The following is a 13,296-nucleotide window of genomic DNA, read 5'->3' on the forward strand; positions in this document are numbered from 1 at the left end:
AAAACAGCAACAACTTCATCTTTAAAATGTGAATTTCATTAAGGAAGAACTAAAGCTCATCAATATCAGGGTGCATCATAACTAAATTTTGCCCGCCTTTCTAAACTTAACTGAGTGACTGTCCACTCTCAACGTTCCAACGTGATTGAACTTATTCACAAACCTCAATCTCTACCACAATTTATAATGATGACGAGGAGAAGATGCTCCATCCAGCCGGTCCCACACAATAGCGATGACTTGTGTACCATGATATTCAGACTCCCACCCCACTCCAGAACCATGTGATCTCCTAGGAGAGGTGAAAAACCAGGCCAATTTGTATTTTAAAAGTTCAGGAAATTGCCTGCAGTAGGCATTCCCCCAGGGCAATTAGCCACGTTATAAACGCACCATAAATGACCATCCAGTGGTCAGCATGGTGGCGCAGTGGTTAGCACCACTGCCTCACGGCGCCGAGGACTCGGTTCCATCCCGGCCCTGGGTCACTATCCGTGTGGAGTTTGCACATTCTTCCCGTGTCTGCGTGGGTTTCACCCCCACAACCCAAAGATGTACAGGGTAGGTGGATTGGCCATGCTAAATTGTCCTTAATTGGATACATAAATAAATAGACAGACAGACAGACAGACAGACAGATAGATAGATAGATAGATAGATAGATAGATAGATAGATAGATAGATAGATAGATAGATAGATAGATAGATAGATAGATAGATAGATAGATAGATAGATAGATAGATAGATAGATAGATAGATCGATAGATAGATAGATAGATAAATGCGCCATCCTTTGCCAACGGGACATCTGGCTCAGCGGCAAAGATGCTACCCATTTTGCCACAGGACCTTCAAGCTGATAGTTTTTTGCTCTACCCATATTTAGTATCAGGTGATTTCCACCCAAGACAGAAAAAGGTTCAGCTCGCACTTACAGTGTTCTTTCGTCTACTTAGTGTTTGATTACTACTGTTGTGAATTATTCCCATCAATACTCTCGGTTGAAAGTGAAAGCTGTGAATTTCATAAGAGATCATTAAACATCCTGATGTCAATTAAAAGGAAACAGAGCTGTAAAATCTTATTCGTAAACACTGATCATAGTTCTCCTGATTTAGGAACCGCTATTTAGTAATTGCTATTTTAAAAGCTCTCACACAGTTGCCTTTCACTGATCATGATTACTGCTCACCTGCCAACAGCCCGTGCACCCTCCTGGGACAGGAAAAAACATATTTAGAAGAAACTCTGCAATTCAGGGGAAAAGAAGAATTCTGGAAAATTCCGCTGCCCAATTCTCTACCCTAATGTGTGCCATAATCCCGTTCCCATCACCCCTGTGCTCGCCGACCAACATCAGCTCCAAGTTCAGCAAAACCTCAATTTTAAAAATCTCAACCCTTAACCCATCCCCCTCTCTGTCATGTCCTCGAATCCCACAACCCCTCAGAGATATCTACACTCCTCTAGTTCAGGCCCTTGAGCAACCTTGACTTTTAGCACTTCACTGGCAGCTGTGCCTTCAGCTGTTAAGGCACTAAACACTCGGTTTTCCTTCCTAACACACTCCACTTCACGACCTGCCTTTCCTCCTATGGCATTGGGCATGTGCAGGGGTTAAAGGGCAAGGATAGCAAAGATTCCAGCTCACCAGAGGCCGAGGTCACACGCAAGTTCAGCTGCAGAGAATTTGGATGGAGACTGCAATGGGGTGGCCTACAGAACAAGGCCCGATGAAAATCTTGCTGCATTGACAGGGGTCAGTGTCAAGGAGCCTGGAAGACTACAGCACCGACCTGGTACAGGGATTTGCACAGAACGTGGAATCCATTCCCTTCAGCTAACTCCACAGAGACACAAGCAGATCCAGCTGTGACCGATGTCTCAGCTTCCATTGCAGCGTGAGCAGAAGCCACCCAACATCTGGGAGTTGATGTGATGCAAGCTCAGGCTGCTGCATCAGGCATGTGGATACCCTTGCTCAAAGGGAAGGTGTCAGTGCAGGACCCCACAATCTGCCCTCTGGCACATTGCTGTCTCAGGGATGGGGTGGGGGGGGAGGGGGGGGGGAATGGTACGGTGGTGGGCAGTGACCATCACCATGGAGTATGAATCTACTGTCCTCTCTCAGTGACAGTGCTTGTCCTTCCTAACACCAACATTCCACCAGTCCCCTTGGTATTGCCTGTCATTCAGCCAGCCCAGACTGCTGCTCTGCCCATGTAGAAGTGGTATAGCCTGAAGACAGGTCTTCTAGAGCCAGAACGGCTCAGGATCATCCAGCAAGGCCATCTGCTGTCTCCCCCACTGAAAATCAGCAGCCTTCCACCAGGCATGCAGCAGCCACTGGGGTAGCCCTATGTAGAAGCATAAGGTCAGACAAAGACAGCCACAGGGCAAGTATTAAGGGAATACACAAAGGTGATTAGTTACTTACACACATAATGGTGTACCTCGATTTATGAATTTGGTATTTATTTTGTGTTGCTTTTTATTTTTGTATTGGATACAAATGGACACACTGAGTAGCGGAAGGTGGGTAAGCTGTTGGTAAATTGGAGCTGTGTTTACTGATGTTACAGTTGGGTGAGTGGATTACAGACAGTGCAGCCAGTAAGGGACTGTGTTGATTGCCGCCTGCATTTGTCCTGCTCCTCCTCCTCCACTTCCTTCCCTTCCATGTAGCTCATTGCAAGGGTGGTGTCCTCATAATACCGAGGCAGTGCAGCCAGCAGCAGGCCACTATGAACCTTGACACCTGCCCTGCTGCTCCTTTAGAGCGCTCAAGGCAGCAGAAGTGCTACTCAATCACCCCAAATGGTCTATTCTTATTACATTTCTGGCAGCAGCATAGAATTTATTATCTGCCTGCTGCCCCTCAGGGTGTGGAATACGCACCAGAGTCATGAATCACGTCATCACCTGATGGCCAATGTTGCTCAATGTTTTTGGTGCGATGACTCAAATGCAGATGGCAGAGCCGACTGCTGCAGAATCCTCGCAAAGCCATCTCCTCGCTATGTCCACTGCTCCCTGGCACAGGAGAATTAAATGTGTTCAAGTTGTTTGGAATATGGAGCCTCAACGTAGAGGCTCAATCAACGGGGGAGAGCAAACTGGGAGATGTTGCAAATATTATTTCCTCCAGCCTGAAAGAAGCCAGAAATATAAAGATTCACCCCCCATAGTCGCCTTCACAGCCTATTGGAAGGACAGCCTCGGCCGGCTCTGAGGATGCAGTGGTGGCTGCAGCAAGTGATCGGTTTTCAGTCAGGACATCCTTACTGAAGTGGAGAAATCTCACACACAGTTCCTCACTGACCTTCAGACAGGAGAACTGCTCCATTCATACTCTAGGGTGGGAGGAATGGGGATGAAATATGGCCCCTTGCTCAGAATTCATCTTCCTCCCTCTTCCAGCAACTTGTCCTACTCTGTGCAGCATCTGTCCATTCTCCCAGTCATGCCTATTTCAGAGGGAATGGCTACTACTGTAGCCATGGTGAGGAGCAATTGGTTTGTGCAGTATCCTCAAACTCAGGACATTCTTCTTCAACACATGCCACATCACTCGCTCTAGAATCATAGAATTTACAGTGTAGAAGAAGGCCATTCGGCCCATTGAGACTGCACTGGCCCTTGGAAAGAGCACCTTACTTAAGCCCACACCTCCAGCCTATCCCCGTAACCCAGTAACCCCACCTAACCTTTTGGACACTAAAGGAAATTTAGCATGGCCAATCCACCTAACGTGGACATCTTTGGACTGTGGGTGGAAACTGGAGCACCCGGAGGAAACCCACGCAGACACGGGGGGAAGGTATAAACTCCACACAGACAGTCACCCAAGGCCGTAATTGAACCCGGCTCCCTGGAGCTGTGAGGCAGCAGTGCTAACCACTGTGCCACCATGCCGCCCTTGGCTTCAGCAAGTAGCTCTGGGAACTACCAAATACTTCTACAATTGCAGCCGGAGTCAGTTGAAACAAATCAGCAAGAACCTGTCAGTAAAGTAGTTGATGATAGAATTAAATGACCTTGGAGATGGGGTGGAGGGGGATCGTTCACCCTCATGAATGTATGCTCAACTGTGCAAGATTAAGAGAGGATTTTAACTGGCGTGTTAATGTTGGACATTGCACTGCCAGCAGCAAATCGGTGATACACACTGGCTGACATTAGGTCCATCCTACTTCGGGCTGAATTTAATCCGTGAGACTGGGGGTTTTGCCAATGGCCGAGAGCCAACGAGAGCCCTGTGTTGCCTATGAAATGTCAAACAGGCATGTAAGTGGCCAGCAGCAGGTCTTCCTGGAGATCAAGGACGCCAAGGATGGAAATCTTTCCCGCTGAAAGCTCCTGGTCAATCAGAGGTTGGCATCTCTCCAGTGCAAGCCCAGTCAATTCTGGCTGTTTCCGGCAATGCCAGAGACATGGGATCAACATGGGACCGAGGTCACTGGTACATGAGGGTCAGATGGAGGGGAGGGGGGGGGGCAGGTTACAGGGTGAGGCCTGCTAGCTAAGGGTTATGGGATATTGGAAGAAAGGGGATGAGGGTGGTTCTAAGTAGGCCCCCATCCTTCCCGATGCTGGGTCGCTCGAACAAACACTGAGCGCCTGACAACAAGGGACCCTCGCCTGGAAGCAGGCAATCAAACAAGTTTGGGTTTCCCTTTCATGCTCCTGTTGCCCACTGTTGGTTGAATACTAGCGGCTCTTCAGTGGATATTAATTAGACTTAATTAGGGCGGAGCCAGGAAGGTGAGGGCATCATCACCCATAGCCTCTTGCCCAATGAAAGGCATCCTCGCCTTCAAACACCTCAGGGGTGGGCATTAAAGTCTGTCCTGGCCCTGCCCAACCCAAATACCCATGCTATTGCCCCCATAAAAATGCCATCCTTTGAAACCTGTGCCAGAGGTGGGTGCCTCTCCACCATGGGCTGGAACTGTTCCAAGAAGGCAGCTCACCAACACTTTCTCCAGGGCAATGAAGGATGGGGAACAAATGCAGGCCGAGCCCGCAATGCCCACAACTTGTAAATGAATAAAAAGTAGCACCAGAAGTGTGGCTCGTGTCTTGGAAACCACTTTGGATCCAACACAGCACCAAGTAGCACTGATAAAAGTGGTACAAAGCAATCGAATTCTGAGCCCATTGAATCTTGAGATGCGGAAAATTATCCATTGAGTTATACAGTCTCTTAAATGAGCAATTTCACAGATAGTTACATGTGTTTGTCTCAGCAATAGTTTACACGTGGTGGCATACAGACACTTTGAGCCCATCAGTCACTCCCAGTAAACACTCGCAGTTAATTGCCTTTCTGTGCACATTGCACGTTCAAATCCCGATGACAAACATGACCCAGAGTCAGAGGACAACTTCCAGGTTAAAAATAATCCATGGAAAACACGACACTGCGTTTCAGACAGGTGTGCAGTTCACTTCCAAATAGCTAACTTGATCCCAGACCCCAGATGTGATGTACAATTATGGATTATCCAACTCCTAATACTGTGCTGGGGACCGAGACTGTTCAATAATAACTGGTTTAGTCAAAAAAGAAGTCAAGGCATGTGTGTGCTCAACAGAATTGAAATGTAATCATGTGTTAAGTGTAATTGAAGAGGCGTAATGAAGTGGGAGCGGGCTGTGGTGACAGGATAGATGATTGATGGAGTCAAGTTTGCCTCATCTTGTCCACAGTTTATTAAAAAAAACCTCCGGAGACGCCGTTCTGCCACCTTTCCAAGTGGGAGGCTAATTTGCAGCGCTCTTTGCGCCCGGGCGCAAATTCAAAGCAAAACACTGCGGAAGTGCAAAGATTGGCTTCTGGCAAGGCAGGTTCATCGCTGAATGACAGCATTGCCATTGACAGACAGCGCCAGGTACCAAAAACTGCATCAACTTGCGAAGGAGATGCAAAGATGCTCACAGTCTCCTGTCTCAGATCACTTGATTTAACAGCCTCTGCATTTATATCGATTGCAGTTTATAAAAAAAAGGTTGTAATGATATTTTTACTTACAATTTCACCTGTTAAAATTCTTGTCCATGGACCAAAAATGATCCGATATAATAATTCTGCAGTGGAGTGGAGGATTAGGGAAAACATTGGAAAGTAAAAAGGAAGTTGCAATTTTGAAAATGATTCGAAGCTAAGGGATTTTTTTTTTAAAAAAGAAAGGGATTTATTTCTCTCTGTCTCCCTCTTGCAGGTTTCCTTTAAGAGCATTTCCAGAAATAACCATGCCTTGTCCCAGGCTCTGTCCTATTTGGTATGAGAGGGAGGTGATAGTTTGGAGCATTGTACAATCTCCCTCCGCCATGCGGCAGACTAGGAGCACTGAGAGTGGATCTCAGCTCTTGGTGAGCTGGGGGTGGGGGGCGGTGGAAGGGAAGGAGGGGGGGGCAAATACAGCGATGGCACTGAAGACGGACTGAAGCAAGAGCCAAAGAGAGGGGGGGTCGCTGGCGTTTATCTAGTGCTGCCCCCTCTCCCCCCAGAGAGAGAGAGAGAGAGGAGGCTGTGTTGTCCTGTTATTTTTCTTTAGAAGGGGTTAGAGGGGGGGAAGGTTTGCCAAACAGGAGGCGAGGTGTTTGATGCTATGTCATTGACCCATCGGTAGTTCTCCTCTGGCAGCCTCACAAGCTCTCGCTCACTGCCGTGCACAGCAGCCGGATGATGCATCGGATGTAACAAAAAAAAACCCTCCACACACAACACAACACAACACAAGCCATGGGGAAAGATCAGGAATTACTGCAAGCTGTCAAAACGGAAGATATACCTGCAGTGCAGAAGCTGTTGCAGAGGCCGAAACAAGGCAAAGCGAGTGAGTAGCATTTCCATCGATGAATTGTATATGTGAGTGTGTGTGTGTTTCATGCCCGGTTGTTGTTCACTGTTGAGAGGAGGGAGTTTATGCCGCTTGATCAATATGGGCTCCGGCTGCCTGGAGATGCTGTTACCGACTCTGCAACTGAGCAATCGGTGGTGTAGCATTAAGCTGGACTGTATCTTCTCTCTCTCTCCCTCCCTCTCACACACACTGGTTCGGGCTCTTGTGCATCACTTCACAATACAATCCGATGCTTATTGTGTCTCCCCCCCCCCCCCCCCCCCAGTGTAGTAAGCAGCAGCTTTAGTAACGCATGTTGGACGGTGCCATTGATATGGCCAATTCTGGGCTCTGTGACTCCCATCTCACTGTGAATTCTCAATGGAGCAGAGGAGACTGCAGATGGATCGTAATGTAGAGCCCGTTAGAATGGGGAGGCGAGGAGCGGTGCGATATTCCTGTTGCAGTAAGAAGGGGTCGGTCAGAGAATCAGGTCAGTGACTTAAAAGTGCCTCGTATTCCAACGGGAAGATGCTTAAAGAGGGCAGAGTGGGAATAGCTGGGAGCCCGTCCGTCCTCTTCCCCAGGAGCCGGCTTTGTGTAAACTAGAAGCTGCTGACCTGCTGGTACTGTACAGGTCAGGGCTGCTGTGTGGAAACGGGAGGCTGGGGGCAATTGCATGTGACAAGTGGAGTTACTCCACGCCCGAGCAGTGTGTTTGACAACTGATTCAACCCCGTTAGCTCGGAGCATGTCCGCTCACTGCCAGAGGTGGCGGATGCTCGCAAGCGAGCTTGTAAACTAGGCCCTGGATAGAGCTATTTTAGATTTAACCCCTTGACTGATGGGCTGACAAGTGCGCGTTGATTACAAAGCAATGGATGATGCAGCTCTGGTAATTAAAGAGCATTCTGCCGGGAGACTATTTCAATGATAGATTGCAAATCTAAAATTACCCAGATTGGACAGGGGAACTGCATTATGTAGTAATAACAGGAATTTCAGAAGGGTTGTCTGCTGGGATGAAGGAAAGATGTCTCTCTCCTTTTTACTCTGTCCAGTTGTAAGAACAGATGAAGGTGCATCTATCCCCCTTTTCAAGAAAGGCATAGAGGAGATTACTTAAGAATTTAGGCATTACTTAATTGCAAAGCTGAGACATAGATGGCAATGTTTGGGGAAATTATGTTCAGTTCTGGAGCTGCCCCAAGCTTCACTTGACCAATCTTTTTTTTTAATGTGACATATTGCTTGGAATCATGGTTCGAAGATTACATAGAAGGCTGAGAGCATATCGTGAGAAGGAGTCTTTCGATATAATTTTAGTTACATGTGAATTAAGTATGTGCTGATTAAGAATGATGGGATCAGTTGAAAGTATTATTGCTGGAGTGAGATGCTATTGAAGTGTGGAGATGGGCTGCTCCACTGTCCATTTATACAGAGCGACTGCAATTGTCTTCTGGAAACATCCAATTATGGGATGTCCTTTCAAGAGAGGACATCAAGCCCCATTTAAAAATAGTTCATTACTGATTTATCATTGTACAGGAAGTTTTACACACGCACTGCTTTATTATTTTCTGCTGTATTCTTTGAACCCTTCTGGTGTGGAGGACCTCTGTGAACTGGCTCTCTCTTTGATCTCCGTGTGACCCCCTGTCAGGCATAGTTTTTCAAGGTGAGTCCTGAGGAGACCTTGCGGTTCTATCTGTCAGATTTCTGGATGAGTTGACTGAACAAAAACACACTTACAGTTTCCAGAAGAATTCAAAGGGAGTTGAGGACAAATATTTAGCACCCAGAAGATTGTGGGAATCTGGAATCTGAAGGATGGTTGAGACAGGAACCCTCATCACATTTAAAAATGACTTGGATATGCACTGGAATTGCCATAACCAGTATGGACAGGTGCTTTATAATAAACTTCTATGATGCTACCAGACCATGTCAACGAGGCTGGATAGATTGGGGCTTTTTTCCCTGGCGCATAGGAGAGTTAGGGGGGGATCATATACAGGTCTACAAATTAATGAGGTGGATAGTCAACATCTTTTCCCAAAGGTAGGGGAGTCTAAAACTAGAGGGCATGAGTTTAAGGGGAGAGATACAAAAGGGTCCAGAGGGGCAAATGTTTCACACTGAGGGTGGTGAGTGGCTGGAATGAGCTACCAGAGACAGTCGTAGAGACTTTGTCTTTTAAAAAGCATTTAGACAGTTAATAGGTAAGATCTGTGAGGGGTATGAGCCAAATGCGGGAAATTGTGACTAATTTAGTGTTAAAAACTGGGCAGCGTGGACACATTGGGCTGAAGGGCCTGTTTCCATGCTATAATCCTCGACGGTAAAGTGCAACTCTATTCCACTGTCAACTTCATACAAGGATGTATTGTCAGCACGCAATTGTCTTGCAAATTGGGACGATGAACTGAACATCACCTCACTTTCCTGTTTCCCTAAATGGTAAAACACAAAACACCAACTGCAACAATGCCAACTCCTGTGATGTGACACTTGCAGGTTAAAAGCCACAGTCTATTTGAGGGTTATCAAAATGTGGGTCATGACCCCGCCCCCGCCCCCACCCCTCGCCGCAGCAGGGTGAGATTATGGGGTCACGAGCTCGGAGACACCAGTGGCTGCTGTGGAGCTCGGACTGGTTGCTCACAGCTGAGTAGACCCTTTAAATCTCTATGTGGTTTTCTAATGTTGGGCATGGCCTCACGGACAGATCTTTGTGGTCTGACTGCTGCTGTGAGAAAAGAGCCAGTGTAAAGGTAGATTAAGTGGTTATATCATGCCTTGCAACCTTCGACACACTCACAATGGAATTAGAACATGGAAAAAGGCCTTTTGATGCTAGGGGGCTGTCTCTTTACTGGTCTAAAGCCACCCAGCTCTGGTATTCATCCCTTAGAAGTATGCGTGCGTGTCTCTCTCTCCTTTTAAGACTCACCTTAAAATGTGCTGCTTTGATCAAGTTTCTGGTCCCTCTCCTCCTTACACATAGCTCAGTGCCAAATCCTGTCTGATGGCATTCCCGTGTACCTGCCAGGGACATTTTACAATGTTAAAGGCACTACATAGATGCAACAATTCTTGTTGTGTGGATGTAACCAGTGGTCTGGTTTGGTAGAGGTTTTGGTCTCCCTGTCAAATATTGTCGTGGAATCTGCAAAAAAACCTTTTCCAACTGTTGACTGATGGAATATCAATCTGCGGCAAACCATCCCCCCCCACATCTCCGAATAACTGCTTCTTAGCTCAGTGTCACTTCCAGTCTCATTTCATCCCCGCAAAATGCCTTGGAATGCTTGACTAAATAAATGCAAGCTCTAGTTGCGAAACATTTGCACCCTCCACATGGACAATTTGACATAAATCCTAATCGCACATAATAATAATCTTTATTGTCACAAGTAGACTTACATTAACACTGCAGTGAAGTTACTGTGAAAATCCCCGCACTCCGGCACCTGTTCGGGTACACTGAGGGAGAATTCAGAATGTCCAATTCACCTAAAAAGCACGTCTTTCAGGACTTGTGGGAGGAAACCGGAGCACCCAGAGGAAACCCACGCAGACACGGGGAGAACATGCAGAATTCGCACAGACAGTGGCCCAAGCCAGGAATCGAACCCGGGTCCCTGGCGCTTTGGATCAACACCACTGTGCTACCGTGCCACCCAAACAGTTATAGAGGACCAAAGGCTGGTTACCCTTTTAGAACCTCAGGTGAGGTGCAACGTCAGCAGGTACAGGAATTGAACCCGCACTGCTGGCCTTGCTCTGCATCATAAACCAGCCATCCAGCCACCTGAGCTAAACCTGCCCTATGGCCACCCTGTTCCTATAAATCCCATTATTCACCCTTTCTAGGATCACTGACCTAACCTGTTCTTAAATATTGACACAATCTCTTCTTCAATCATTAATACTGGTTGCAGATTTCACTGCTTTTGAACTCTGCATGTGAAAAAGCTGTAGTTGGAAGCAATGGCTTGTGATGTCTCATTTATATCATCATAGGAGTTGTTGAATAGTCAATAAAGAAAGGGGAGAACTTGCATTCTAATAATGATAATAGTAATAATAATCTTTATTAGTGTCACAAACAGGCTTACATTAACACTACATTAATGTAGACTCTGCATAGACAGTGACCCAAGCGGGAATTGAACCCGGGACCTTGACGCTGTGAAGCAACAGTGCTAACCACTATTAATATTGGAAGGTTTTAGGTTAGGTGGACATCACGGTCAGCGCAGGCTTGGAGGGCCAAAGTTCCCTGTTCCTGTACTGTGCTTGTTTTTCTTCTTTGTTCTAAAAAGAACAATGTGCGAAGGGACAGGGAGAAAGCAGAGTAGTGCTAAGTCATGATGCTCGTTTGGAGAGCTGGTGCAGACAGGATGGGCCACATGGCTTCCTTCTGCGCCGTAACAATTCCGTGATTCTGATTCTGTGAAGCCGCTCTGTCCTGATGTTGCGTCTTTCACAACCACAGGACATCCCAAACACTTTAAGGTACAGTCACTGTTGTAATGTCGAAAACACGGCAGCCAATTTGCGCAGAGCAAGCTCCCAACACAGCAATGGGATAGTGAGCAGAAAATCTGTTTTTGGATGTTGGTTCAGAGATGAGTATTGGCCAAGATGCCAACATAACTCCCCACTATGCTTGGCCACAGTATCTATCTTGGTTTAAGGAGGGAACATCAGCTCTTAGCAGCTAGATGGCTGAACCCACAGCCCCCAAGGTTGGTGTGGGTTAGTTGGTTCAAATGGCCAAATCTAAAAGGCAACGCCTCCAACAATGCAGCATTTCTCCTCAAGTCTAGACTCAGATTGGACCCACAACAGTCTGTCTTAACAGTCAGAATCAAACTCATAGATCCACAGCCAACACCCTATGCTTGTTCTGCACTGGGGGTGGAGGGAAAATGGCAAAGGAGACTTACTCTAGCCAGTTCCTATTCACAGCACTCTTTCAGAAGTCTTTCTTATTAAAGTTATTTCTTATTAGGGCAGCACGGTAGCATGGTGGTTAGCATAAATGCTTCACAGCTCCAGGGTCCCAGGTTCGATTCCCGGCTGGGTCACTGTCTGTGCGGAGTCTGCACGTCCTCCCCGTGTGTGCGTGGGTTTCCTCCGGGTGCTCCGGTTTCCTCCCACAGTCCAAAGATGTGCGGGTTAGGTGGATTGGCCATGCTAAAATTGCCCGTAGTGTCCTAAAAAGTAAGGCTAAGGGGGGGTTTGTTGGGTTACGGGTATAGGGTGGATACGTGGGTTTGAGTAGGGTGATCATGGCTCGGCACAACATCGAGGGCCGAAGGGCCTGTTCTGTGCTGTACTGTTCTATGTTCTATATTTTATAAACCAGGGGAGGTTGAGGGACAAGAAAGTGAAGTGCTGCTCATTCTCATTTTTAAATAAATCTTCTATAAAACTCCCCGGAACTGTTGGGGGTGGAGGTATGTTTTTTTATTGGTGGGAGCTTTCTGTATTATAGTGAGGAAAAAGAGGTGTATTAAGATTGAGGAAATGAATGCTGACCTGGACAGAATGAGTTGCTTTGCACAGTGCCTTATTGATTTTTCTTACCTGTAGAACTTTGCTGTATTTGTCATAAAACTATGTATGACTTCAGATAAGCAGAGTAGCAATTGCTGTGGGGTTTGCAGTACATCTTGGGGTGTATATGTGGATTGTTTTTCTTTAAAGGGCTACAAAGCCAATTTATTGGCGTGTTACAGCATTGTACTATAAATCAGTCAGAAATGGGACCATCCAGTTGCTTGTTGAAGCACTTAGCCCTTGTTTTGTGCTTTAGCACCTACTTACTCTTCAGGGTGGTTAAAATGGGAGATTCTTACAGCACACGAGGTGACTGTTCAGCCCATTGTGCCTGTGCTAGCTGGTCAACATGCTTTCCAATCTCTCTCACTTCCCACTCTTTCACCACACCCCTTCAAATTTTCCCCACTTTAAACTACCTCACTCCTCCCCGCTCTGGGAGTGTTGCTAGTGTTGCCCTATAAATATTGGCAATGCCACCAGCAAAATAATTAATTTGTTCTGAACTCCTTTTTATTCATTTATTTGTTTGTGAAATGTCGGCGTCGTTGCCAAGGCCAGCATTTATTGCTCACAAGAAGGTTGCTTAGTAGAACAGTCCATGTGGTGTGGCTACACCCACAGTGCTAATTGGGGAGGGAGTGCCTGAATTTTGACTCAGCGATGGTGAAGGAATGACAGTGTCAGGATTATGTGTGAATTGGAGGGGGTTTGGAGATGGTGATGTCTGCTGCCCTTGTCCTTCTTGGAGATCATAGGGTTGGGAGGTACTGTTCAAGAGGTTTTGGTGAGTTGCTGCTGTGCATCTTGTAAATAATGATTGGGGATTCATCCATGGGAATGCTTATATCTGCATCCTCCCTTGAATTTCCT

General features: G+C 46.7%; 1 protein-coding gene across 11 annotated transcripts in view; it reads left to right on the plus strand.

Annotated features, from left to right (window-relative positions):
* Window positions 1–6,418: 6,418 nt before the first annotated feature.
* Window positions 6,419–13,296, plus strand: part of caskin1 (CASK interacting protein 1) — a 684,935-nt gene continuing 678,057 nt past the window's right edge. For 5 of the 11 annotated variants that reach the window (XM_038820503.1, XM_038820505.1, XM_038820506.1 and 2 more), the window contains exon 1: window positions 7,142–7,342. In XM_038820503.1, the coding sequence (XP_038676431.1) occupies window positions 7,231–7,342 (112 nt within the window). In that variant the 5' untranslated portion in view covers window positions 7,142–7,230. Of the gene's footprint in view, window positions 6,844–7,139; window positions 7,343–13,296 lie in introns of those variants that run through there. The other 6 variants (XM_038820499.1, XM_038820502.1, XM_038820507.1 and 3 more) reach the window with 4 other exon arrangements.

The sequence above is a fragment of the Scyliorhinus canicula genome, chromosome 15 (genome assembly GCF_902713615.1).
Source record: "Scyliorhinus canicula chromosome 15, sScyCan1.1, whole genome shotgun sequence".
NCBI lineage: Eukaryota > Metazoa > Chordata > Chondrichthyes > Carcharhiniformes > Scyliorhinidae > Scyliorhinus > Scyliorhinus canicula.